The following is a 27,540-nucleotide window of genomic DNA, read 5'->3' on the forward strand; positions in this document are numbered from 1 at the left end:
TGCAGTCTTTCACCAAAGAACAAACTAAAGAAATGTAATTGATTTTAAGTCACAGTTGGTTTATTTAATATTCATATAGTGCATTCACAATGCAGGATTCACTGCACAAAATATTACATTAATACAATAGGCATTATTTCAAATATACAATATGAAAATACATTATGCATGTGAGCAAGAGGTAACATGATAACCCTATATAAAGCGAGATTAGTAGCAACTATCACATTGAAGCAGCAGCAGCAGTACAGCTCATACAGTGACATAGTGGAGCTTCTAATGATCTTTTACATCAGAATTTCTGAGTTTCATATTTTTCTTACACTTTTATATTATGTCTACTGGATTTTAGAGGGAGAGATGACAGAAGGAAACTTAACTCCAGAGACAGGATGAGGACCAGAGACATTGGGTCTTATCTGGTGGGGCCCTGATCACCAGATCCTTCAGGATCTCCACCGTACCAAACAACGGGAACAGCTTATCAGTGAAGCTCTCATTGTAGGTGTAAATGTGCAAGTGTTTGTCCACGTCATAAAAGGACAGCTGGCCTTGGTCGTAGTCAAGGTAGATGCCCACTTTGCGTGGGATAAGACCCTGTGGCAGGGCCGTGAAGGGCACAGTAAGTGCCTTCAGCTCAGTGCCTCTCTCCAGCCGCAGGGTCAGGTACCCTGTGTTGGTGTTAAGCGATTTGAAGCCTTTTCGGAGGGATGGCTCTTTAGCCACACCCAGTCGCCAGTCCCGCTCACCCACCTCCACTTCCCAGTAGTGTCGCCCAGAGCCAAAACCCTGCACTCCTACGGCACACCACCAGCCATCAAAGCGTTGGTGGTAGTTGGGAACATCCTTCCTTTCAAACCCACAACGCATCCTTTTCTCGTCACTGCAGATGAGAAGATCAGGGTTGGCTGAGTCCAGATCCAGTGTCACCTCAACTACAGGGGTGAGGAAGAGTTGGAGTCAGTAGACGGATTCAACAAAGATTATACTGACAAGCATGTTAATAATGAAATGAATCATGTACCTGCAGCATCTGAGATCCAGTCCCACACTGCAGAAAAAGAAGATTTTCATAGTAACTCATGAGTGAATGCTGACATATAAAATTGTAAAATTTCCATGTAAAATTGTGTTTTCAGTGTGTACACATTAGCTGCAGTATCAATATTTATGGCTGAGACCATAGGTTTCGTTCTGAATAGGTTGGTTGTACTGAAATTGTCCTGCTCCCATATTTATATCTATGCGACATTTTACTCTGCAAAGTCATTGTCAGGCAAACTTTAACAAAATGTGACATTGCAAAATGATTTACTATAAACAAAACAATCTGTAGTACTGCATGATACTTGCAAAATGTGCAACTATACATACTTTTCTCTTAGCAGACAAATGAAACAACTGTTTTTAAAACATGTATGTGCTATGTAATATATGTATGGGTGTTACTTGGTGTTTTTTTATTATTATTGTTCACTCGAGGGCCACATGGTGATGTAGTGGGTAGCAGTGTTGCCTTGCAGCAAGAAAAGACCAAAGATCTTTCTGTATGGAGTTTGCATGTTCTCCCTGTGTGTGCATGGGTTTTCTCTGAATATCTGAATACTAAAACAAGATGTAAATTGGACACTCTAAATTGACTGTAGGTGTGAATGTGAGAGTGAATGGTTGTTTGTCTCTGTGATGGACTGGCAACCTGTCCAGGGTGCACCCCACCTTTCGCCTATGTCATCTGTGATTGGCTGCAGTGGCCCTACAGCCCTCATGTGGATAAAGCAGTAGACAATGCAAGTATGTTCACTTGGATGCTTTCTGCTTTACTACAAATTTAATATAGCTTCTCCTACGTTCTTATATATTTTGATTTTGCAAGAATTGTTCAGTGCTTTTCATCAGTTTATATAAAACAGATGAGGTTTACAGTTTGTATGCTGATTACTAACCTGGTTGAGGGATGTAGGATATGGCACCTGAAATGAGAAAATAACAGACTCATAAATGTGTGAAAGTTTACAAATATACAAGAAAATTCACCTTAATTCCATTTCAATGTAGATACCTATGTTCTGAGTCCTCTGCTTCCACATGAGCCACTGCTGTGGGATGTTGTCCTGCAGAAACATACACCATGACAGCTATTTTTACACCTGAACAACAAAGTGAGGAAGGGTAAAGCACACAGTGTGTATCATAACAAGGATCACTACCTTTTCCGGCTGCTGCAGCATTAAAGTCCACATGACCAGTTCCATAGCAGTCAGCAGATTGGGGACACGGCCCCAGCGCCAGGCTGACTGCAGGTCCTCCAGGACTTTTGCCACAGGCTCCCCCGGCCACACACTTTGCTGTAAAATGACCATTGCAATTAAGTTGAAACTGAATTCAGGTCAGGTGAACAGAAAACAGATTTTTTTTTCTAATTAAAGATTAACCTCAGGCTGAGCTCTCAGGTCCTTGATCCAGTTGAGGATCATGTTTTTGGCCTGCAGCACATCTTGGTCATTAATCATGTCAGGCTGTTTCCATTCTTCCATTGCTGGCCAGCCATCAGTCTTCATCGGCTTCTTCTGCTAATACAACATAAAGGTATGTAGTGAATTGACTTCCTATATGTTGAATAAGCAATGTGATCATCTCTACTTTCTTCTGGAAGTTAATCATTTAGTTTTTTTGTTGATTAAGCACCTTGCTCTCCAGCATCAAGGCCCATTGTAGGATGAAAACCCTGCAGAGAGGAGTTGACCAGATGTCATCCTCGTTCCAGATGTGCTCCAGCACTGAAGACCTCTGCCGAGAGAAAAGGAAGAGAGAGAGAAACACAGAAAATAGGTACAATTATAATAACTGCTTCTGATGTGAATCTTGCTGCACAACTCTTAGTATGACTTGATCTGTGAGTAGATCAGAGTAGTTTTGTCTGACATTCAGCTCACCTTCATATTGTTTACAACCTCACAATTACAGACAAGTCAGTACTGAAAGGGCAACAGGTGGTTCTCTACAGACGTGTAGAATGTAGAAGAGGTTGTACCTGGCACACTCGGCTGAGCTCTCTCGCCAGATCCAAAACAAACAGCTGATCCTCATCCAGAAGCTCTCCTTTGTCCTTCTTGGTTTTTTTCTGTGATTCCTGCAGAGAAATAGAGAAAATTTTCCTGTCAGCAGAAACAAAAACACACTCCTCCCTCCAAACTCTCAGCCTCATTTCATTCCATCATTAGCTCTCTGCAGACACTGCCTGATTGTAAATATCCAGATCTAGAAAAGGGGGGAATACATGCGATGCAGTCATGCACTACAGGAAGAATGTTTTCATGTCAACTGTCTACTTCAAGCTGAACCATCTACCAGGAGCAAAACAAGTTTGCACATTGAACACACTGTGTTTGTTTTTTATTGTGCATCCAAATGAATCACCTTTATCTTGGCCGCCAGGTTTTTGGTCGGCTTCGCCATGAAGTGAAAACATTGCATCATGATGGCCACTCAGTAAGCGATTCCTAAACAGTGAAAAACACAAATAAAGAAAGGTTAGTGTTGATAATAAAACCTTACCAAACAGAACACTGCGTATTAAAAAACCTCTTTATTTTATCCTCCATTTGATAAAGTGAACTATCTGTGATTGTAGCGTACATTCAGGTCATAACACACTAATGCAAACAATTGCAAATATTGTATTCAATTTGTGTTGATAGAACCTACTTAACTGGACCTTTAAACGTGGACTATCAGAGGTGACACGTGATGTATTACTAATACCAGTTTCATCGCTGCAACAGTAATACTTCAGTCCTCAACACCTGCATGTCATGTAAATTATTAAGCACATGATGGAAAGTTCACGTGGCTGTTTAGATAACAAATATCTGAGTGTGATCACAGTAACTTATTAAAGGTGAATGTTGTCTTGTTCTTGACATTGACTGTCAACTGCCAAATACATAAAAGATTATCAACTAACCCAGTCGAGTCAGGTTTCCTCTGGTGAAACATTAGTGCTCAGCTGGAGCTTTCTTGAGGTCACTGATCATTAAATGGAGCGGCACCAGGCGATGAAAAGTCTGAACCATGACCAATGTGTAAAACATTATCTGCCAATAAGATTTTTAGTACCTCCCTCCCTGTGTGAGAGACTGGTTGTCACTGAAGCAGTTATGATCACTCTGAACAGGCTTCAATGTCAAACCAGACATGAGAGGAATGTGTGAATGAATTAATTCGAATAGGTTGTTTGTGTCTACGTGGCCCAGTGATGGACTGGATCCGCACAGGGTGTACCCCGCCTTTCGCCCTATGTCTGCTGGTATGGGCACAGCTCCTCCTGCAACCCTCATGTGAAGGATAAAGCAGTAGAAGATGGATGGAATTAATTGGAATAAGGAAAGTATCTGTACATTTGATTCTACAAAACAAGTGACCATTTCATCATGTTTGTTTCGACCCATTCTGTCTCAATCTGTCCAATCTAGCTCCATTAAGCTGTATTATTCAAGTTTCATATGCATTGGACTTATTAATAATCCTAATTATAATAACAGTTGCAAAATACTATTAAAAGATTTGAAAGAATATTTTTTGTAAGAAAATGCTCTGTCACCAGTGTGGGGGGGGGGAAACGTGACCATGCAGCTTCTGCAGCTCCTGCAGTCAGAGCGACCCAGACAAACTGATGACTGCGCAGGATGTAAACACACACACACACACACCTGACGTGTGACTTTGCAGCAATTTTGTGGTGCATTTTGACTCTTATGTCAGCTATGAATCTAACAGAGTGGGACATTTACGTACGTGTATGTGTTCTATGTATTTGTAATGTGGTTTAATAAGGCGTCTCACTGCGTCCACCTCGCTGCAACCAAGAACAACATAATCACATGACGCATTGTTTCCTACCTTGTTATCGTCTGCTGCTGCACTTTCCTCTTGTCTCAGGTTTAGTCTTGTCTCAGAAACGCGACACAAAGTGTTTGGACTGTGTCGCTGCTGCAGTGGATGACCTTGTTTACATACTTGGCTCCTCGGGTGCGTTCGGTTTTATTCGGCAGTGACGCAGGCAAGCGTCCCGTGGACAAAGCACGCAGCCATGTTGGTAAGGTACAATAGGTCAGCCATTATTTTAGTGATTATTTGTTTGGTTTACTATTTAAAAATGAAGATTTATTAAAATACAAATGCATACCATTTGTAATGTGGTGTATCTATCAAAATAACATTGGGAGTTACAGAATATTGCAGTAAAATATTCAGAAACATTACAGCAGGGGTCTCAACCTCAAATGACCTGAGGGCCACTGAGTGACGAGTTTGGTCAGTAGGGGCCAGCCCTGAAATAAAAGATCAACTAAGAAAAAGATATGGAAATAACAATACTTATGATAATACTTCACATACTTTCAAAATAAAAGCATTTGTTTTGACATGAAACTATAAATAGTTCACAATATAAACTTATTTATGAAGCAAAATAAATCTATTAATAAATAAAAACATAGAAAAATAAGTTGATATTAAGTGACTGGTCGCATGAAATTGATTGGGGGGCCACATGTGATCCGAGGGCTGCTAGTTTAAAACCTAGTATGAACCAATTTTCTCTTTTCATGGTTTTTGTTATGATTTGGGTCACAATAGTTCTAATGGTCACAATGTTTAAAAAGCAACAGGTGAACAGGCTTTGATTAATAAATATCAACAGAAATAAACCAACACTAGAAATATACAGTGCATTGTGATGGTGTGATTATACAATAAATACTGTGGTGGAGAGTTTCCAGAGTCGCAACTAATATATTTTCTCTAGCACTGCATTTAAATATTTCCATTTTCTTGCTTTTACTTATTGCAAACAAAACACTGTTTTCTTATCTAATGCATTTTGATTTTTGACTGTCCTGCCTAACTGTATATAATGTTGTTAAAATAGACGTAGAACTGAGCATCACATCTCAAACTTGAAGAATCTGACTGATTTTGCATATTCCCGAAAATCAAAATCAGCTGCCGCTACTCTGGATTATCAGAGTATGAAAACAAAACATTAAAATGCTTTATTTAATTTTTTTTAACAGAATAAAAAGGAACAGTCCATTTTTCCCCCTTAAATAAATACAGATGAAAACAACGTGCAGGACAAAGGTTTGCATTTGCACATAAGTAAGTTACAGAAATTGACTGCTGGGTTAAGACAAACAAAACAGGTCATGACAAGAAACTTGGCATGTCTTCACTGGTTTCATTTCACAGTCACTCTGCTGAGAACTTGACATGTGTAAGAGAATAGAACAAGCAAACTGTTACGTTTCTGTCATGACTTAAATCAGTATATCAGTATATAAAACAAAACATATTTATGTAATAAAATGTTTGATAAGAAAGTAGAGATCATAGAGTCCTGCCAGCTTTGGCAAAAATAAAATTAAACCAAGGTAATGAGATCAAAAATAAACACGGAACAGTGAGCTGTCTTATTATAACTTCAGAGGCACTCTTATTAGCACCTTTTTAAATTCTCCCCCTCACAGGCTGAACCATATGCAGAAGCCATTTGCTTTATAGCAGTCATCAAATAAGTTGCACCCTGAAACAAGACAATGAGGTACGAGGCTAAAGAACAGCAGAACAAAAGAGCAAAGCAAACCGTAAAAACTGTCAGAGTATAATCAGAAGAGCAAACAATATTTGGTATATTTGTGACCTGTGGGTCACAAATCTCTTTTCCTCTGTCCTCATCAAGATGTACCAGCCACCTCAGTCACTGTTAATATCCAGTGTTTGTTTCTCTTTTTGGAAACTCATGTGGTAAAGACAAAACAGCAATCGTCACAAATTGTTTTAAACATTCAAACATGTCAGAAAAATGTCTCCTCCTCCTGAAAGGCGTGCAGCTCTTCTTTGGTCACTCCTCAACCCTGTGAAACTGTCTCTCAGTATAATCAGTCTTGAGATATTTGGACCGCGAGAATGTGCCAGTCATGAACAGCGATCAGGAGTTTCTTCCTCCGCATGAAAGCCACCAGGTTTAGGTCACATTCATCGAGAGGCTTCATCACACGGGTAGATGAGTGCTGTTAGTGCCTGAGTTGACTGGGTGAGATGTTTCACTCTGAATGTCAGCTCCCATGTTGGTGTAGATGCTCTGAGGAGGTGAGATGTCCAGGCCGGATGAGAGGATGTTGTACGGCAGCTCCACAGACTGACGGACGCTCTCTTCGTAGGATGGCGGTGGCTTATAGGACACAGAGAAGCAACATGATGTTTTGTAAATCAAGAGTTTTATCACAAATCTATCTATCTATCTATCTATCTATCTATCTAAATAGATAGATAGATAGATAGATCGATATTAACCACCTGAACATGTTTCTCTTGATTGCTCTGGCAGATTCACACTCCCTGACCAAGTCCTCTTATCTTTTAATTGCTTGGGGACCCTCGGGCGTCCAGAGTCACCCTTCAACCTCTGCCCTCTGTCCAGTACACACAAATACACACCAGGCCGCACAAAGTTTTATTACTATCCTGCCTCAGGCCACTGAACAGACAGCGGGAAATTAAGGGGCCATCATTTAAACTCATCTAACAAGAGTTTAAAAGGGGGGAAGGGAGGCTTCAGTGACGGGTTTACTGGAAATGAGGAAGTGTGTGAATGTGCTTTGCATGTGTGTGTGTGTGTCCATGCTTGCGTGTGTGTGAGACAGTGAGAGATGGGCAGTCGTGCTACGGACTGTTAAATTCAGAAAAAAGAATGGGAGGTCAAAGTAGAAGAAAAAAACCAGCACGGACAGGAATACAAAGCAGCAGCATTTTCTGGCACTGTTTGCTCTCAGAATGCAGACTTTGATTGTGTTTGATTTCTCATTACCTTGTTTGCTCAAGCGCTATGCAACTCAAAAGCTCAGCGAAAGGTCAACATGGCAAAACCTTAAAATGCAGCTGCAGCAGAGGCCATTAGGTACGCCGATAGTGCATCCTGTTTACTCTAGTCTGAATGCAGTCTAATCTTTGAACATGCTCTTTTGTATAACAGCGTGGCTATAATAGAGAGAAACGATAGAAAGAGCCTACTGTTTACTGTCTCATTGAATGTGACACTGCCGATGAGCAGCCTTGCCATGATCTCTATGATCTCAACAATAGGAGAAGAATATTCTTGAGCTGAGCAACAGCACCTGAATGACCTTATTTTTGAAGCATTTATGAATGACTGTATTATTTGCTGTGACACAGTCCTAATCTCTAATTCCCTAATATACCCCACCTCAGTCACAATGGGTCCATTGAGGCCAAATCGGTCTGCGATCATCATGTGGATCTGCCTCTGGCGGTCCTTCTTTCGGACACTCTCATAGGAGGGCAGCCTCGGCAGGGGGGCCTCCAGTGTTGGCAGACTGTAGCTGGAGGGCCGACCGACAAAGAATAGATGACCTGCCTGCTGAGACACACACACACACACACACCCAGGAACAGAAGGACATTTATGAAGGACAGGAAACACAACACTTCGTTAAATATGCTGAGGATTTATGGATAATGGCCCATCACTAATACGCTCTTTAAAGATAAAAGGCTGCAGTGAGTTACTGAAGAGGTGGACACTGCTGTCTATGTGTAGTAGCGCTAGATGATTTGGCCCAAAAGGTTATTGAAATGAACATCTTTAAATCAGATATTAATAATAATGATCAAACAACAGAAATCACCTATTAAACAGAGAAATATTGCAACATCTTGAGTAATACGTTTAAAGTTATTACATGTGGTCGTGCAAGTTTTTTTATTTATATTTCTTGCAACTTTTACCTTTACTCCACCACATTTCTATCTTTCTATCTTTGTTACTTGTTACAGTACAGTAAATGTCATGTACTTCATAAAAAGTGACAGACTTCAACTTCTACCAGTCCTTTTCAGTTAAGGTACTTTTACTTAAGTATCCCTTTCAGTTACTTTATACAAGAGTGTATGGATATATGTTGAACCTCTTTACATCTAAATTGCACTATATATTGTTCATGAATTATTTCTCAGCTCTAATGTATGATATCTTAAAGCTTGTGTGTGTAACCTTTGTCACCAAAGCACTGCTGTTGTTGCTACAGCACCACCCGAGTGTTACCTCATTCCAACACCCTGTTCTCTTCCATCATGTGTTTCAGTATCTCACTACCCCACTCGTGTTTTCAGAGAACAGGGGTTAATTCCTTAACCTTCAGTTCTCTTTCAACATTTGTTTCCCCTCACTCAAGTTTCAGCGGACTCGGGAGGTTAATTCAACTTAAAGTTTGCTGCCCTCTCACTTATATGAGCATTGTGTAAACTCATTTGACATCGGTTTGAACATGAAGGACATTATGTACACAGTACAGCTTTAAAAGCAGATGATGTCCACTCAGTTTCTCACCTGAGTGCTGCTGTCATCCATGATCTGCGTCTGCTCTAGATACGAAGATCCCACCAGTGTCTGTCTGCTGCTGTAATACTGAGGAGGAGCATCCTGTAACACAAGCAGTCGTGACGATTACGGTAAATCACAGAACTTTGCTCAGTAATCAACCTGTAATGTGTGATACGAGATTATACGCACACCACCCATTTTACTTGAACGCACGCGCCTGGCAGAACAGACAGAAGGTAGGTAGGAGGTAGGGGTGTAGGAAATGGATCGACTAAAATGATATACTAATAAAAGCATATTATTGGAAATATTCTGCTGACTGCAAGTTGGAAGCATTTGACTCTCTCTCCCCCTCTTTCCACTCTTCACACTTGACAAAGAAAAGTACATAACATTTATATATCATTATTTTTACTTGTCATACACAGCCCTAAAAGGAGGTAGAGCCCGCACACTTCCACAAAAATGTTACTGAGGTTCATATATTCATTTATATATACATGAATAATGGCCACCAATTAGTTGATCACAGGTGTTTTTTAAAAGTATAAAAAGCAATTATCAGTGATTCACAGTGTGTGTGTGTGTCTGCTCTTCAGTCTGTAATTAGTCAAAAAATCCACTAATTTCAGCCCAATTGACCAATTTTCATGCCTTGTTTAATCACTGTAGACATTGGCTGTTTTAGCAATACCATAAATTATCCAATCAACAAGACGACCACCCGCTGATGACCGTTCCTCCTCCCAGTGCCGCCCCCCTCTAAAAACAAGACATGTCAGTGTCTCACTGTATGAGGAGCAGGAATCCTAAAAAAAAAAAAACTCTGACAGGAAAGCTAGGTAATTGCCTTGGGTCTGAATGAGTCTCATTGTGTGGAGAACAATGCGATGTCCCACTGTGTCAGGAGGGTCCCTAGGCAACAAACCACACGGTGTGGTCTTTTTAGTGTCTCTCTATCCCCTTGTAACTGCAGCAGGTACCTCTTAACGAGCACGCTCCAATACACATTATGGCCTTGCGTGTGATTTGGTCCGGCATTACGACAACGTCAATTTGTTGCCTGACTGAGACTTAAATCCAGTGTGAGGACATGAGGTGTAACATTTTTTCTTGACAAAGATTGACAAAAAGGTGGGCGTTTAGTAACTACATCGAGGAGTATTAAAAACCAGATCTATCATTTTCCCAGGCCAGTTCAAACAATGACATCACTCTCACTTAGAGTGACGCACTCTAACGACCCTTGCCTTCACCCTCGCATCAATTCACAGAGAGAGACAACACCGAAAAGATGATGTCAAAGGTCACTTTTCTTCACTGGTTTGTAATTTTAAAAAGCCAAAAAAAGGAGAGAGGGGGGAAACTAGAAGTTGTCCTTTTGTCTCCTGCCATTGATTCAGTCAGTGTGAAAAAGCACAACCGTGTAAAATCAGTGTTGAAGTCGGGGGAGGACCCCAGCCGCAGTGTGCCTTTTTCAACGCCGCAACTTAAAGGAGATCCATTGTCCCTCTTGTGTCCCCAACACCCACAGTGGGGTCTGTCCACTATTCATAGTGCAAACTGAAGCAGGGAAAGGTATGCGACTATGAAGTCGAGGACATGAAATGTCCCACAAGGACACAATGAAAGTGTTTGTGTTCATTTCCCTCGTAAATGAACCTTCACTTTCTGTCTCTCCTGACAATACATACCAAAAACTGTCAGTTACATGTAAGGATCGGTTTTAAAGACAAATATCGGTTGGAAATATTACAATCCCATAACCAACACTGTACCTACTACAAACATAAACATGTATAAGTCTGCACTTAGTTTAAAATGTGTCATGTGCAGACTAATGCACTTAACCTGTCAGTTAAAGGAACAACACGTATGATTACAGCTATAACTAAAGGTCACCATGATCAGTCTGTACCAATTAAATGCTCTTTTAGTTCCTTAACTGGGACAACAGGCCGTCTCCATTAAAACCACAACAGATCAGAGCTTCCTGTCTGTGAAACGTATGAGGGGGGTTAAGAGTTGTGCTTCTGCAATGTGGAGATAACACACTGAAACTTGACCTCGGGGACTCACAGTCGTGAAATACAGGAGGAAGAGGAAGCGGAGAGAATGGGCAACAAGTGAAGAGTTACATCTGTAAGTGTTTGTGTTTCCTTTTCATCTCGCCCTCCACTGTCTTCTCAGCTTTACAGATGCTCAGACAGTTATCTTTGGCAGGTATAGAGAGATACAGTATATGTGCACGCCCTTAAAAACAAAAAAGATCTGGTTGTTTTTCCTTCACATGCCATACCAGAGCTATAAACAAAATATGATTTACAGTTGTTTCATGTCACTGGTGCTGATGTAGCTTCAGTTTATGTGGTGCACATGCTCATTCTGTCCAACTCCATTAGAGATAGAGCAGATAATTCAAGTGAAACAAATTCATTGTCCGCCAATTTTCATATCAAGTTATTTTTGGGTTGTCCCAAATTGAATGTGACACGAGGAAATGGCCGTGCACAGGGTGCACATGGCTGCTTCTACTCACTGTGGAGCTGGATCAGGAAGAGATCTGGACATGCAGGTCACTTAAAAAAAAGGAAAACTCAGCACAAAAAAAGGCACCTTGTGCCTTTGTTTTCTTCTTACCATATTGGCATGTGGCCGCTGATAGGAGCGGCCTTTGCAGCACTGTGGATCCTTGCGGTAAATAATGGACAGCAGCCCCACAACAATCACAAAGAACACCAAAGAAGAAACTGTTTGAAAGAAGAACATATTAATCACAATTAGTCAGACAGCATCACTTTCTCTTCCTGGAACTTGTGGTTCAACTTCCAAAAGAACAGAACACCAAATGTAAAGCTTTAGTCAACTTTTGTGTCTATAAATGAAAGCGGTAATGACTTACTTTTGATCCACTGTCTCTACAATGTGAATGCTTTGCTCTACCTGTCTGTCAAGATGAGCAATTACAGTGTGAGGGTACATAAAAGACCTGACATACTAATTCTATCACTAACTGTGGGTCAGAGCTTTTAGGTGCTATCTTCTGTCAGCACATATGCAAAATGAAAAGTACAGCCCTTATCACACAGCTGCAGCATGAATATACTCAACAGGCAAAAAACAAGTACACATCATTTTACACATTATAGATAGATAGATAGATAGATAGATAGATAGATAGACATTCAAACATTCAACATTTACAATGGAAACATATTTACATTTGCATCTCATCACGTTTTAAAAGTAGGCAGAAGTATAAACGTATATGTACACATGCCCATTCCCAATACACACAACTCAATTACTACTTTCCCCATCACACTTTTTACCTCAACTATTATTTTATACAACGTTCTTCCTACAAAAAAAACATGTCTGACTTTAAAAAAAACCTACCATTTCAATTACCGTCATGGATTGAACTGCTGTTCTTCATCCTACAATAAAATGTGTATTTTGTATTTTTTGAGTTGAGACATTTACTTACAGGACGCAGCGACCACCGTGAGTTGATCCGATGTCAGCAGAGAGGAGGGACTGGTTGGACTCGCAGTTGTGGACATTTCCTCAGTGTAACCTGTTAGTGATGCCTTAAGAAATCCTCTTGAGCTCATCATCCTCAGCACAAAGACTCTCATGTTTTTGTTGTTGTTGTTGTTGTTGTTTTAAAAAGAGACTACACCTGAGAGTAAAAACGGAGCTGGGCTCCGTCCCTCCTCGTCATTGTCTCCGAAGTCAGTCCACATGCGCTCTGCCACTCACTCCTCGCGACGATAAACATGCCACAGTGGATGTGAGCGCGTGCATAAGCACGGACGCATGACGTCCTCTCCGGAGTGCGTCACGTCTGTGTCGCTCAATCTAGTGCCACTATAATACCAACAAACAAAGGATCATTTACAAGAAGTTTCTCCCCAACTAAATATTTTGCACAGAGAAGATTTCTGGGGCTCCCCCAAACCATTAATATCCGCGCGTTATTTCAACATTCCTTATTATATTAAAGACATGTCCAAAGTAGACAACTGCCGTGTGATTTACTGCACCCACACCAGTGGGTTGACACACTGGATGCCTGAGCTGCAGTCCCGTTTCCCTGGAAACTTCGGGGGATCCCGTCCTGAGATATTTTCAATACAATGAGTGAAAATGTAGCATTAGTATTCATGGATGGGAACCAAGGAAAACACGTCTGTCTTTAGTATCAGCCAATGCGCAGCCAATAAATTATTATATTTTAGCTGTTATATTTATGCAATAGATAATGTTTTCTTGATGCAATACAATATTATATTTTTGGTACAATCTTACACGTGTGCCTTGACCTCATTAGAGTTTACTGTGACCAAGGGCAACAGGAAGACAATGGTGATAAAAATAGCACCTATATTTTTTAGTCAAAAGTTTGGACACACCTTCTCATTCAATGTCTCATTTTTTAGCATTATTCTTAGGTGAGTTGTTAAGGTCTTATTTTGCCACTAAATAATAAATAAAGCCATGTGACTTATACTCTGTGGATAACAATTAAGAAAATGTGTTTGATTAACCTCCATATGTTTTTATAACATAATAAATTCAAGATAAAGTTCCCTGATGCTGAACTAATATGAGTAAAACACAACATTGTTTAACTTTTGATGTATATTCTTGAAGTTATATGGTCAACATATATGCACTGTATGTATGAAAGGGTTAGTTGTTGGTTAAGCTCTAATTTATATACCACAATTTATATAGACCACTGAGCCAAGCCAGTTTCTATTAATAAAAATATATTAATAAAATAAACTTGTGGGGAATTAATACATGTCACGCCAAAAGAACAAAGACTATGTGTGAGCTTTGAAGTTTTGAAAGGAATAGGTTTGTGTTGTATTGTCCTATTTATGAAGACATTATGGGATGCACGTTTTAGTAAAAGTGCTGAGTGCTGATTTGTACGGAAGCGTATTGCTGCCACACAGAATATGTTGTATAAAACAAACAAACAAACAAAAAAACGCAAAGAAATATTGGATGAGCTGGATGAGTTTTGAAACAGATGTGACCTACTGAGATACAGTGTGGGAAGAAGTTGCCTTGGAAAACCAAAATATAGAATATTCAACAAAAGTAGACTAAGTTCCATCCATCTTCCCCCTAACTTTAGAGCCTCACGAGGATGTCGAGTCGAGCGACGCCGCGTGCGCGCGCAGCTCAGAATGCGCCGTGCACGCGCTCGACGTAGACTTCACTGGAGTCGAAAAGATGGTGGCTAGCGCTCGAGTCCAGAAGCTCCTCCGACGGTACAAACTAGCCATCGCTGCCGCCCTGACTATCCTCTTGATCCAAGGGCTGGTTGTATGGAGTCTGAGGAGTCTGGAGGAGGGCGAGGCCGAGGTAAGATATGAGCTTTCCGGTTATTTCTTGTGTGACAGTGACTGGGTCGCCCGTTAGCGCTTAGCTTAGCTCATCCGTATGTTATGATTCAGTCAATGCTTGGTGGAATTGGCTAAGGGAGCAGCTGGGGAGTGGGCGAGGGGGAGAGCTGCTGCGAAACACTTCAGTACAGCCGAACCAGTCCTGTCTGTCTGTCGCTGGTAACGGTGTTAAAATGGCACAAATTAAAGACTAGCTCCAGCACTGGTGACTGAGTGTACATTTCAACTGAAGTCACCGAGAGGGGAACAACATGGACAGACAAACCCTGACTAAACTGACAGATTGCAGGGAGAAGATCTTTATGGAGTAATGTAACTTTGTGTGGGACTCATTGAAACAAACAGTGAGCTGTTATAACGGTTTATAACTGTTCTGTTTTGTTATTGTCCCTTTTTATAGCTATGTAATGCAAAACTACTATGGTTACAATATCTGTAGCTCTTGGTGGTTGTGCTTTAGGCTCTGTGTAACTTAAACTTTTGTGACTTTGTAGTGAGCTTTTTTCATTTGGGGCGACAAAAAATACAATGCACTCTGTCAGTGTTTGATTTCTGCTTTTGTTTTTTCCATCACCCTGTCTCCTTTCCACGGAAGCGTATTGCTGCCACACATACAAAAAAAAGTGGGGTGCTCAGTATTACGTTATAACGAGAAACTATCACGTTATTTCGAGATAACATTGTTTTCTCACACATTTTTTCACACGAGAAAACAGAAGTGTTTCCATTGGAACATCCACAATTGTAAAATCTTCATCTATCTCCCCTTCACCCATGCCCCTCTCTCCATTATCACTGACACTGTCACCTGCCATTTTGGGTAATCTAAATCTGTAGAGGCAGCGAGCAAGTCTCCATGATTTGTGGTGGACTGCATGTACAGGAGTTACCTTTTCTTGAGCTGCACTCAAACTGATAAAGCCACTGGAGGGCAAGCTGAAACCTGAAGAGTTAAGTGTGCTGTAAAGAAGTGGCAAGTGTGTACAATTTTCCAACATGGATAGGTGGGCAGGGTGGGTTGGCAGCAACAGTGATGAAAGTTTGACCCTCCACTCTGAGGAGGAAAATGAAGGGTTGTGAGTCTGTTGTTCACTCCAGTCTTGACTATTCAAATCTATCCAGGTTAAGCTGTAAGCTACTCTGTAAAGCCGGAGCCTAAATCTCTGGTCGCTGGGCTCCCGCTTCTATGTAAATACACAAGCATATGAAGTAACCAATTTTCTTTCTGCACACCTAAATACAGCATTGCAACAAAACAAATATGTTACACCTCTATTATCATATCATAGAAAAGATGTTCAATTTTACTTCATCTTCTGTATGAAGCATTTGACTTCTGTCACCCATCTGCTTTATAATACCTCCACAATCTCTGCTGCTTCGTCAGGTGCAGGCTTAAACATGCTTTGGACAAGATGCAGAAAAATGTCTATAGGGGTTGTGGTTAACTGTAGTTTGGACAACCTTTAAACATAAAGATTTGCTGTCCTGTGCCTCAGACTCATATGTGGGTTATAAGGGCAGTAGCACTGGATTTGGACCGAAATAAATAAAAGAGTGATACATTAATTCCCCACTAGCGCTTGTATACAGGGGCAAGGATAGTAGTCCAATTGAACTTACGTAAATGGCAGTGCAGGTGGTCTGTGGATATTTGACAACTGAAATATACAGAGTAAAAAATTCCGACTTATAGAACTAATGCTCATCATCATGTCACTTCTGAATCGTGCCTATTCAGTCAGGGAGGCTCCCTCTAATGTTTTCAACATGAGCACACATGGCTGGATTCCCATGTGTGCAGTTTAAACTCACATCTGTGATAATCAGTGGCTTGCTGTGTGTGCTACATGCATTAAGATGAAGCCTTTGTGAAGAAGAGTGAAGGAAAGACAACAGAAGACGGCTCTGTCATCCTCATATTATCCTTTGCTTTCTCACACTCTTCTACAGAGCTGACTGGCTGCTGCTGCTGCTGCTTCCTGCCTCAGCAGATGGCAACTGTGATAAGTTTTTTTTTTAATTTAATTGGAAAGTAAGGAGGATGTGTTTAGCTTTCTTTTGAAACCATACATTTGACATGATGGTGTTAATTAAAAGCTGTGAAAACGAGTTATAAGAGAAAACATTAGCCCCGGCTGCATGCTTGTCATATGTGTTAGAAAAGAAACTTAAAAGCATGCAGTCTCCTAATCAATGCTGCAAACACCTGCCTTACCCTCAGCATTGTTCCCTAGCTTTGCTCTACACTTTTCTAACAAAGCAGTTTACATGTCATGCACATAAAAGGAGTTTCTTATCATTAACGCTGCAAAGATAGGACCTTGTAATCCTAATGTTTCAGTACACCGTGGTTCAGGTGTTGTATTTGATTTCATTATTTTAGATCGAAGGACACATCCTGTGTGTCACGTAAAGCTCACGTTTGTACATTTATACACTTCATGGCTAAGACGTTTTGCACAGATCTAGATGTGTATAAGGTTTGTCTTAATCCTCTCACCCATCTAATTGATGTTTACAACATCAGGTTTCTGAAAAATGCTGGCAAAAACCAGGAAAATGAAGTCCCTTAAAGAGACTCCCACTACACTGACCGACACGAAGCTCCACAATGTCTCCTACTGAGAGAGTAGTTGGCAATCATTAGCTGACTGTGCTGTACTGGTTGGCAGCTGTTTCACTGGCGGTGTATTATCTGGTTCTTGTCTTAATCACACAGCTCCGCTCCTCTTCTGTACTCACTGTCTCTGTGCTGTCAAAGTACCTGTGACTTGAGGCAAACGAGCCTACATTCAGCTACACTGTCTGATAAATGTAGAAAGCTGTCAGCCCACTCACTCTTCATTCCTTCTCCCCAAGTACATATTTTGAAAGGGCTTTTGTGTGATCCAGGAATCTGCTGCTGTGCCAAAGCTATGATGTGTTCTGCTAAAAAAATGGCCAAAGTACAGGGTTTATTTTCACTGCCTGCCTTCTGTATTTTGGAGGTGTGATTTGTGCACGACTGTTTACTTTGTGACACTGCAACTTAATTTTGGAAGCCACCCAGACTAGTTTGATTATTGTGGCATGTCCTTAATTGGATTTGTATTAGATCAGATTTGTACACAAACAACATTAGACTTATATCTATTTTTGAAGTGTTGAAAACTGTCCTGCTCTTACTGATGCTTATATAATTTTACTGTTCGGTAAACCGACAACGCAACACCTTTTTCCCCTTATTTCTTCTTTTTCTTCTCTAGCCTTATCATTTCCTTTAGGGGTGTTACTGCCAAAATATTTTTTAATACTTCAAAGCTGATATAAGCGGATCACGTCTATGAAGTCTCTGAGGATTAAATCAAGATGCCACTGCAGCGCGCAAATCATGAACCCATTTCATAACAATAAAGAGTAATGAATCATATTAAGAAAAGGCAGCAATAAGTGGTTGAATAATTGCACACATTTACCCTTGTGCAAACACAGGATTTCATACATGTGGATGTTATTGAGCCTATCCTTGTGACAGTGATTAAGAAAACCTGATCACTCATATTGAACAAGTACTTTAATTTGGGCCAGTGCAGGTTCAGACCAATATTTTAATGTTTGGGTTTAGGTCAGATGCTATATCCAGTGGTTCCAACTGCATATCAGGGACCGTGTCACTGCCCAGCATTCTGATACACAACATATGCATACAAGCAACATGCTGCTGTTCTAATATTCCTACCTCACTCAAAGAGAGAGAGAAAGTCAGACAAGTCTCTGTTTAACCTCCTTAACATCTGAGGGCTATGCTTATGCAGCTTCCATCTGCATGTATTTTTACAATATTTGCCTCAGGGTGCAGACAGAGGTTTCTACAGTGATTTACTGTGTTCATGTCTTTTGTGTGTACATGTGTCACGATCCAGAACGGTACTTTTGGCAGATTAAGGAGGAGGTTCAACTAAAAATAACCCACATGAAAGAATTTGGGGAAAAAACAAAACCAAATAAACACATTTTTCCCACTGGGGTCTACTGCTGTCTCTGTTCAGGTGTTTGTTTACCTTCTGTCATGATTGAGAATGCTTCACTCTTCTCAGTAGTGTTAGTCCTAGATGCTCTGATGGAATGGCAAAAGAGTCATATTCTTTCCCTCGACCCATCTCTCTCTGTCCTGATTTCATTTCTCTGTTCTCTCGCTCTCTCTTTCCTCAGAGAAAAACACGACGGTCTAAACTACCGGACCACAACAGCCAGGACCCCAAGAGAGACAGTGCACTTTGGGAGAAACAAAACTCTTTGTCAGGGAGGAACAAGGGCAGATGGAGCACCAGGTTGGAGAGGACAGGAGGCACAGCAGCCAGTGCGCTGAGGAGAGCAACAAGCCGGCAAGGAGGAAAGCCCGGCATCAGGCTGAAGTCTCCACAGGAACGAGGGGTGACGGGTGCTGGAATGGACAATGTTGTCTCCCATGACCTGTCCAGCAGCCGCAACTTTAGCGAGATGCGATGGGGCGCAGGTGGCGCACCTAAGCTCCCTGCTGCTGCCATACCAGGGGAGCCGGGCAGCGTGGACGGGGCACACCAAGCCCCCAGTAGTGACTTTGTGCCTAAATGTGATATCTTAGGGAAGGACGCTCTGTCTGCCCTCCATCGTGCCGGGTCACAGCAGTGCCGACAGGAGATCGCCAACATCGTGTGCCAACATCAGGCTGGTCGGCTCATGCCAGACGCATTTCCTCAGTTCTGCCCCCAGCCTGGTGAGAGTACCAACACACTTTCTGTCTTGTCTTGTATTCCTGCAGCTGCAATAATTAGTGTGAGATACAACAACTGATCAGTTAGCTAATCATTGGGGAAATGTAGCTACAAATATTTTGACAGTTAACTGTGTAAGTTCTTATTATTTCAGTCGAATTTCTTTGGTTTCCTTGTTTGCTATATTCTAATTGCCTTTGATTGTAAACTAAATATCAAGGTATTGGCACATTGGGCTAAAAAGCATCATTCTTGGAAATTGTGGCTCGCTAATATGGCCTAAAATTCCTCCTACTTCTTCTTCTTCTTTTTATTTTTACACCAAACTTGATTTACAATTTTACATCGCATTTTTCTTCTTAAAAAAAAATATACAAATGACAAAGAAATTATTCAAATCAAGTTTGCATTTATTTTAACTGTAATATTTCAAACATAACCTATTGGGTTAAAGAGCAACCAAACACAAACCTACCTGATCCATGCCACTGAGGAGAATGAGCCTTTTTTAAGAACAAACTCTTCACTGTTTGCTGCCATTTAGTCAAACTCCCTGCGGAAATGCCAGGGAAATGGGCTGCAGGCCACTGTGAATTATGGAAGCTCAAGAGGATGGTGGAGGAGGTTAAAGAGAAATGGATTTTCATTAATCTACCTAAACCATTCATTTAAAATTAATTCAGTCCTGTTGTCTAACGCACTAATTGGTTTGCTACCTTAATCTCTTGTCTCATCTCAATGCAGACCAGAAAATTCCTGCTTCTTGTTAGTGTTTTCATACATTAATACATTGAATTGGGTGGAGTTATAATAGAGATATTGTGATTTACACTTTCTTATGTCATAGGTTGGTTTTTTTTTCAAACTAAATCTTTAGACCTTTTAAGAGTTATCTATTTCTCTATTGTCTTTGGTCAGGTCTGTCAAATCCAGTTCAGGTTGTTGAGCTGGACAACAGCCTGTCCAGTGTGGAGAACCCTGTCAGGGTGGCCTTTGTTCTGATGGTCCACGGCCGAGCTGTACGGCAGCTCAAGCGCCTCATGAAAGCCATATACCACCGTGACCACTACTATTACATTCATGTAGACAAGGTAAGGACACTTTACATCCTTACATTACATTGCTGTACATTCTCTGCTGTGTCCCATTGCAGCCTCTTCGTATTGATGGCCTACAGACCTTTAACATGCTACAAGCAGACTGTGCACAGTGATTGCTTGATGCTGGTGACTCTGAGTTCATACATGCATTTACCACTAAGGTCTGTTCTCATTATGAGGATTAAATTTATCCCACAGGTCTCGCAGTATGGTAAAGGGGATTAGCCTGGATAGGGGGAGTTGTGGTTATTCTTAGGGTCTGGATTAAATGTCTGCTGTCTTGTGTAGCTGCAAGGCAAAAGACAGATGTCTGGCGAATGTCTGGAGAAATCAGGGTAGGGTATAGTCTTTGTAAAGGTGTTTCCTGGGAAATCCTATCCGAACCTTTTACCCATTCCCAGGAAATGTCAATGTAATGGAGTTGTTGATGAGACAGGGTCAGTAGATGGCGGTAAAAAGGGCACAGACACAGTCTGTGCTGTGAGTATTTTTTTTTGCCCTAATAATGCTAAAAATAATACACATAAAAGACAGATTGGGGCCATATATATGCATATTGTCTCTGTGTTGTATTTATTATTGTCTGAAATGACCTGGGCTTATCTGATGTTATGTGTTTTAAAAAAAAGCTTATTTCCCAGGATTCCTGGGAAAATTGTCTTCTGTTCTCAGGATTTTGTATGTCAAATTCTTGGGAAAAACAATAATCCCTTGTGTAGGGCACAGATAAACGAGGTACAGGTGTCTTTTGTCTTTTGTGAGTGCACCTGTGCAGTTGGAAAGGTTACCGAGTCCCACTGAGTCGCCCCGTTCTGCTGCCAGGTGACGGTGGAGAGGCTCACTGGAGGCGGTGATGAATAAGAAGTCAGTGGGGCAGTTGCATCACAGACCCTCCACAAGCCTTACCTCAGGCTCTAAAACAGGTCATGTTGTACTGGAATCAGTCTACTGCCCTCACTGTACCACAGCACCCATGTCTTCATAATTGTTTTCCCCGGCTGTGTCTACACGGGAGGACTGTGGTGGAGTATTTTCACTGTTGCTTTCCTCTTTACTGTTGCAGAGGAAACACACATATTCATGCTAAATCTGCGGTCTTTGTCTTAATGTCCACTCTTGATTTAATACAGGACAGACGAGTAACAGACAGTTTGTGCTTCCCTAAACAACTGAGCAAATATTATTTTAGTGTCTTAACTAATCAATTTAGTGATTATATAGAAACGTGCTTTTTAATTATCTGGCAAATCTAAGGTCTGAAAACCGATCCGGATTCAGGTTTTTTGTGTTTAACTGGTGGTTAATCTGGCAAGATAGGTGGCATTGGTAGCGGTTTGCACTCTCAGAGTGCTTTTTTAGTTTGAATTTTTGTTCAGTCTGTGTGATGATTAGCAGGACAAAGCATCAAATTGTCTTTCAACGTAAGCCAGCTTTGTGCGGTTGTCTTGGCACAGTGACAGGCAGATCAGTGACAGCTGCTCTGCACGTAAAAGTGGATTACATAAGTGACGTAGAAACAGAACTTGTATGCGTATGTGTTGTGTTTGACCTTTTGTTGTGAAATCCTCCAGCGGTCGGGCTACATGCATCGAGAGGTCCTGCAGATAGTCCAGCAGTTCCCAAATGTGCGGGCCACACCCTGGAGAATGGTCACCATCTGGGGCGGTGCCAGCCTGCTGAAGGCCTACCTGCGCAGCATGCAGGACCTGCTCTCCATGGTGGACTGGAAATGGGATTTTTTCATCAATCTCAGCGCCACAGACTTTCCCACCAGGTTAGTCAGCCTGTGGAGCAACATCAGAGCTTAGGATAACCACACAATGCACATCTATTCCCATACATACCATTTATTTGTGAGAATCGACTGTGTTGGCTTCAGAGGAGAATCGTATTGGAATGGAAGAGAATGCAGGATTAGGTATTCAGTTAAGGAGCGCCAGATCTCATTTTAGTATGAATGAAACCACAAGCATGTACTTGTGAGAGGAATGCAGACACAACTCTAAGTGGATATAGGACATGCAGAAATTGTGGAGAGGCTTTAATATAAGTTGAATGGTTGAATGTGTATTGGACCCGCTTTTAGAACAGCCGCTTTAATGCATTGCCTCAGAATTTGCACAGCTTTTCCATTTTCTGTTCACATTCATTGATTAATTTTTCGCTGCTGCATTGAGACTCTAATGTACGGTGACTTCAGCATCATAGCAGCATTAGTAGTACACTCTCCCTTTCCAAAGAATCCATTAGACCTAACCTGTGTTCCCTTCACTGCCCACCCTATCTCGCTCCTGCAGGACCAATGATGAACTGGTGGCTTTCCTGTCGCAGCACAGAAACAAGAACTTCCTCAAGTCACACGGGAGAGAGAATGCCAGGTGAGGATGTTTGCTTTAACATAAGCAACCACCTTTGCACTGACATTGAACTTAATTGAGTAACATTAATTCCAAACCTAACATCTACACTGTTTCCCATAATTAATTCAGGAGAAGCTGTATTTAACATTAATAAATACAGCTTTACAGTTTAGAGGGGAAATAGTTTGTTTTGATCCGTAAAACCATCCTCAAAAACCATTAACACATTTCAACCATGTTTTGTGTTCAAGATTCATTAAAAAGCAGGGTCTCGACCGTCTGTTCCATGAGTGCGACAACCACATGTGGCGTCTCGGGGAGCGCAGCATCCCAGAAGGCCTGGAAGTCTCAGGTGGCTCTGATTGGTTTGCGCTCACCCGCCGCTTTGTGGAGTATGTCATCAACTCCCAGGATGACCTGGTGTCAGGGCTGAAGCAGTTCTATTCCTATGCTCTGCTCCCCGCTGAGGTAAGTGAGCCTTGGGTGTTCTTTTTCTCTCTTATAGGTGAAGCTGACAGTTTGATGTACAAGCTTGTCTGAAGCTTGTTCTCCATTGTCAGGTCAGAAGAGTCTTGCAGCAGAGATAATGTAATACTTTAAACCTTTGGGCGCAGTGCTGCAGACGAGAGGAGGGAGTTGGAATCTATCTGTCTGTGTGGTTTAATGTCTCGGTAGTCGGTTCGCCTTTGTTTGGTGCAACACAGACATGCCCTTTTGCATTTTAACATCTATACATCTCTGACGATTTACCGTTTATTCACCCACAGCATAAATATTTATTTATATATAATTACTTACTGCTGTACTTTTCTATTCCAGTCTTTCTATCACACAGTGCTGGGCAACAGTCACATGTGTGACTCTCTGGTGGACAATAACCTGCGTGTCACCAACTGGAATCGTAAACTGGGATGTAAATGTCAGTACAAGCACATTGTCGACTGGTGTGGTTGCTCTCCCAATGATTTCAAACCACAAGACCTCATCCGGATTCAGGTATATTTGACATTTTTGTTATTATTTGGGTGGGAGTCTGGAGGGAGGATGTGCTCTTTTTTTTTTAGTTTTTTAGTTAGTTAGGTAACTGGTCATGTGGATTCATTTGTTGATGTAAGCTCATGAGACTGCAAGAGAATAAATCATCTTTCATTTTTTTTGCGTGCATGGAAACAAACCAAGCAGCATTTTTATGGACGACAAATGGTTCAATACAGTAGAATTGAAAGTGTTTCCCCTCAATGCTCAGATTTAGCTATTATTATTGTCTCTTTCTCATCCACAGCAATTGTCCCGCCCAACGTTCTTCGCTCGTAAATTTGAGTCAACAGTGAATCAGGAGGCCATAGAAATTCTGGACACTCACTTGTACGGCCAGTACGCTCCAGGCACCATCGCCGTCAAGGCTTACTGGGAAAGTGTGTTCGAGCAGTTGGACAGCATCAACTCACTCAGCGATGTTGCCCTCACTGCTTACACATCTTTCTTTCGCCTGGGTCTTAAGAGTCTGACGACGACACAGAAAAATGTGGAGGCATGCAGGTAGAAGGTCTTTCTCTTTGTAGGTTTCTGTTTTTACGATCAAGCACGTGTGTTTCTTTATAAATACACGGTGCATTAATGTCATTTGTCACTGATGGTTTATTTCCTCACTTTAGGTTTGAACCTGTAGGCTATCCACTGTCGGTACACTTGTACTTCTACGACGATCATTTCCAAGGTTACCTGGTGCGTCAGGACGTACAGGCTGTGGGGTCAAAGGCCAGGGAGACACTGGAGATGTGGGCAGTGCCTCAAACGTCTTTTGTACTCGAAAAGAACCTTAAAGAGTTTGAGAGATTGAAGAATCTGGAAGTAAGTGGAAGTGCCCTCTGAGGTAGTAACTCTTACTTTACCATCAGTTTGACTTATGATGAAAGCTTATTTCTCCTTGTATTGTTGAAGTTTATATCCTGCAATTTAAAAGATCAAGGCACCTCATATTCCCTCAAATTGATGTGTAAAGATTGCGGCAGTATGATCAAGGTTTTATCAAGGACTGGAAATAAAAATGTCCATAGTCGTCTCTGGTTGCAAAGCAAGAGATTTGTGATTTGACCGGAGACGTGTCAGTTTTCTGACCTGTCATTTGCAACAAGTCACCAAGTAGACGATCCTAGCTGTCAGTCACACTGGTGTCTACTCATATGTGCAGTGCTTTAGTTTATAAAGGGAACATCCATTTTCAAATTTAACCATTAACTCCTCAGGAAATTCTTTGCTGATTTCTAAGGCTTTACTTTTCAAAGTGGAAGACTGTGTCCATAGTGTATTGGTTTGTTGTGACCACAAATTAAATTTGAAGCTTATTTTATTAGTATTTGATGGAAGAAGAAAGTAAACACATACATACATAATCATAGTTGATCTTCTTAATTAGTCACTTGGTTGGTGCTTGTTTTTAATAATCAATTAAGAGATGTATTGTTTTCAGCCGTAGTCAAAGCCTTTTCACTATATTGTGCCACATTACCCATAATTATCTCAGACTTAATCTTTCTTTCTTTCTTTCTCCCTGACAGATTGGCACAGATTGGGATCCAAAGGAAAGAATCTTCCGCAACTTCGGTGGTGTGATCGGGCCTCTGGACGAACCACTGGCAGTACAGAAATGGGCCCGTGGTCCAAACCTCACAGCCACTATTGTGTGGATCGACCCAGCACTGGTGGTGGCAGCATCTTACGACATCATAGTGGATGTGGATGCGGAGTACACCCAGTACAAACCACCGTTACAGCGCCCCCTGCGGCCGGGGACCTGGACAGTGCGGCTGTTAAAGCAATGGGAGCGTGTGGCAGAAGTTTGCTTCCTTGTCATGCCACTGAACTTCAAAGATAAGGAGCCACTACGCAAAGGTGAGTCAAGGATTTAGAGCATTAGAGTCGAAAGAATAGATCGAACGATAATTTAGATTAGTTTAATTGAGTTTTTTTAATCGGCCTAATTGCCTTTAAAATTGTCTTTATTTGCGTTGTGACGCAATGATATGATTTTTAATTTCAGTGGAGGACAGCTGGCTCCATGCAGGCCCTCCAGGGAACCTGTACCTGGAGCAGAGTTTCCAGCAGCTGAGCTCCATGCTGAAGCTTCCTCCCCAGGAGTCGGCCCTGCGGGAGGCCCAGCATAATGCCCAGCTCATGGGCCAGTCCCTTGAGAAATGGGTGGACAACAGTGTAAGGACATTCTGGGTAATAGGCGACATGTGCACCACACAGACTTCCTCCTGCCCAGCATTGGGACCTTGCTCCAAAACCTCCTGGAGCTCTCTGTCCCCAGATCCCAAGTCTGAACTGGGTCCTGTCAAAAGTGATGGGCGGATCAGGTAGCCCTCAGAGACTGTAAGACCAACAAAAACATGCTGGATGAATGAGGGAGAGCTGCACCTGTACTGTAGAGCTCCAGGAGAATCTGCGTCAACTGGATATTGTCCTCAAGGTCAGCTCAGAGCTCAGGGGCACATAAACAACAACAAGACAACTTCCTGCTCTGATGAGTCAGGACATTCTGAGTGAAGTTGTTATACAGACTTAAAAGGGGAGGATACAACCGCTGGATATTTGCACATAAAAGACTTGTCCTTGTTTGCTGAATGATTTCATGGATGCCAGATGTATTGTTATTATTTTAGCACAGGTTTTCAGTCAGGGTCAGTCTGGGTCAGAATTTGAAAAGCACCTTCCGCACATGTTTAGACGCAGTTTTGACACTCAATTATCATCTGCTTTAAAAGAACGAGAAAGGGAGAACTCGGAACAACAGGTTCCTCACCACACTGTGCTCATTTCAAGGGAGAGTGGAACGTCTGACTCATATATTATCGTGCTTATTTTGAAGCATTACTACGGAAGCATGCGGAGCCGACAGATAAAGTGCACTTTACTGTAAGACTATGACATAACACAGAGGTCACATGGTTACACTGCGAAGAGCAGAAGTTCAAAATACATGATTAAGGTCATGTCACCTCTTAATTTTATAGTAGGCTCTAAGACAAAGCACCTGCACCGTGACTCCCTGCTGTCACAGACACATCAATAAATGGTCCGACTGTAACGCGGGTTAGCAAAAGTACAGAAAGCGACAGGCGGGGGTTTTTAGGGTTCAAGTCTTCTTTAATCTTTTAGTTCTGTTTACTGTGACATACACTTTTTGAAACTTGTCATTTTTCATGTATTTGTTTTGTGACAGTTCCTGACGCGGCTGCTCAAACTCGTAAGATGTCTTTGATGTACATTGTTGCCAGAAAAGCCTTTTTTTTTTTAGTGGAAGTGCCTCATCTGCTGCAGAGAATGTGGTCACTTTCAAAATTCCTCTGACAAAAGTGGGGGAAAAAAAACAAGCTCAGCTCAGAATTAAGTGCAGTTTTTGTCAGCTGGTAGATGAGAATGTGTTGTTTGTTCAAAGGTTTCAGAACAAGGGAGTAAGTGGTACCTTCGCTTGAGATTGTAAAGTTCAATGTGACAATGGTTATTTGTTGTTAC

General features: G+C 41.5%; 3 protein-coding genes across 4 annotated transcripts; 1 reads left to right on the forward strand and 2 right to left on the reverse strand.

The window, feature by feature from the left end:
• Positions 1–38: 38 nt before the first annotated feature.
• si:ch211-120g10.1 (E3 ubiquitin-protein ligase TRIM69) lies at positions 39–5,027 on the reverse strand. 2 transcript variants are annotated; one of them, XM_044051909.1, is made up of 10 exons: positions 4,900–5,027; positions 3,418–3,500; positions 3,032–3,130; positions 2,686–2,787; positions 2,433–2,567; positions 2,208–2,345; positions 2,060–2,111; positions 1,944–1,970; positions 1,025–1,051; positions 39–935 (listed from the first exon to the last, which is right to left on the reverse strand). In XM_044051909.1, the coding sequence occupies exons 2-10, from the start codon at positions 3,475–3,477 to the stop codon at positions 376–378; spliced, it is 1,200 nt and encodes a 399-aa protein (XP_043907844.1). In that variant the 5' UTR covers positions 3,478–3,500; positions 4,900–5,027; the 3' UTR covers positions 39–375. The 2 variants fall into 2 exon arrangements, with proteins under 2 accessions (XP_043907844.1, XP_043907843.1); XM_044051908.1 differs by having other exon boundaries at positions 2,433–2,570.
• Positions 5,028–6,038: 1,011 nt separating this feature from the next.
• si:ch73-364h19.1 lies at positions 6,039–13,344 on the reverse strand. Its single transcript, XM_044050652.1, has 5 exons — positions 12,891–13,344; positions 12,041–12,150; positions 9,407–9,499; positions 8,264–8,434; positions 6,039–7,231 (listed from the first exon to the last, which is right to left on the reverse strand). The coding sequence occupies exons 1-5, from the start codon at positions 13,039–13,041 to the stop codon at positions 7,052–7,054; spliced, it is 705 nt and encodes a 234-aa protein (XP_043906587.1). The 5' UTR covers positions 13,042–13,344; the 3' UTR covers positions 6,039–7,051.
• Positions 13,345–14,612: 1,268 nt separating this feature from the next.
• xylt2 (xylosyltransferase II) lies at positions 14,613–27,314 on the forward strand. Its single transcript, XM_044050651.1, has 11 exons — positions 14,613–14,785; positions 19,021–19,564; positions 20,481–20,653; positions 22,234–22,436; positions 22,960–23,040; positions 23,274–23,490; positions 23,842–24,018; positions 24,305–24,561; positions 24,678–24,873; positions 25,581–25,914; positions 26,063–27,314. The coding sequence occupies exons 1-11, from the start codon at positions 14,654–14,656 to the stop codon at positions 26,383–26,385; spliced, it is 2,637 nt and encodes an 878-aa protein (XP_043906586.1). The 5' UTR covers positions 14,613–14,653; the 3' UTR covers positions 26,386–27,314.
• The last annotated feature ends 226 nt before the right edge of the window (positions 27,315–27,540 follow it).

Source organism: Solea senegalensis, linkage group LG19 (assembly GCF_019176455.1).
Source record: "Solea senegalensis isolate Sse05_10M linkage group LG19, IFAPA_SoseM_1, whole genome shotgun sequence".
NCBI classification, from domain to species: domain Eukaryota; kingdom Metazoa; phylum Chordata; class Actinopteri; order Pleuronectiformes; family Soleidae; genus Solea; species Solea senegalensis.

Coding starts and splice junctions, on each gene's coding strand:
- si:ch73-364h19.1 (XM_044050652.1), bottom strand. CDS start 13,041: ATGAGAGTCTTTGTGCTGAGGATGATGAGCTCAAGAGGATTTCTTAAG. Junction 12,151..12,890: donor CACGGTGGTCGCTGCGTCCT/GTAAGTAAATGT, acceptor TCTTTCAAACAG/TTTCTTCTTTGGTGTTCTTT. Junction 8,435..9,406: donor TGGATGACAGCAGCACTCAG/GTGAGAAACTGA, acceptor GTGTCTCAGCAG/GCAGGTCATCTATTCTTTGT.
- xylt2 (XM_044050651.1), top strand. CDS start 14,654: ATGGTGGCTAGCGCTCGAGTCCAGAAGCTCCTCCGACGGTACAAACTA. Junction 23,041..23,273: donor CACGGGAGAGAGAATGCCAG/GTGAGGATGTTT, acceptor TTTGTGTTCAAG/ATTCATTAAAAAGCAGGGTC. Junction 24,562..24,677: donor AAAAATGTGGAGGCATGCAG/GTAGAAGGTCTT, acceptor TCCTCACTTTAG/GTTTGAACCTGTAGGCTATC.
- si:ch211-120g10.1 (XM_044051908.1), bottom strand. CDS start 3,477: ATGATGCAATGTTTTCACTTCATGGCGAAGCCGACCAAAAACCTGGCG. Junction 3,131..3,417: donor ACCTGGCGGCCAAGATAAAG/GTGATTCATTTG, acceptor ATTTCTCTGCAG/GAATCACAGAAAAAAACCAA. Junction 2,571..2,685: donor CCTTGATGCTGGAGAGCAAG/GTGCTTAATCAA, acceptor ATGTTGTATTAG/CAGAAGAAGCCGATGAAGAC.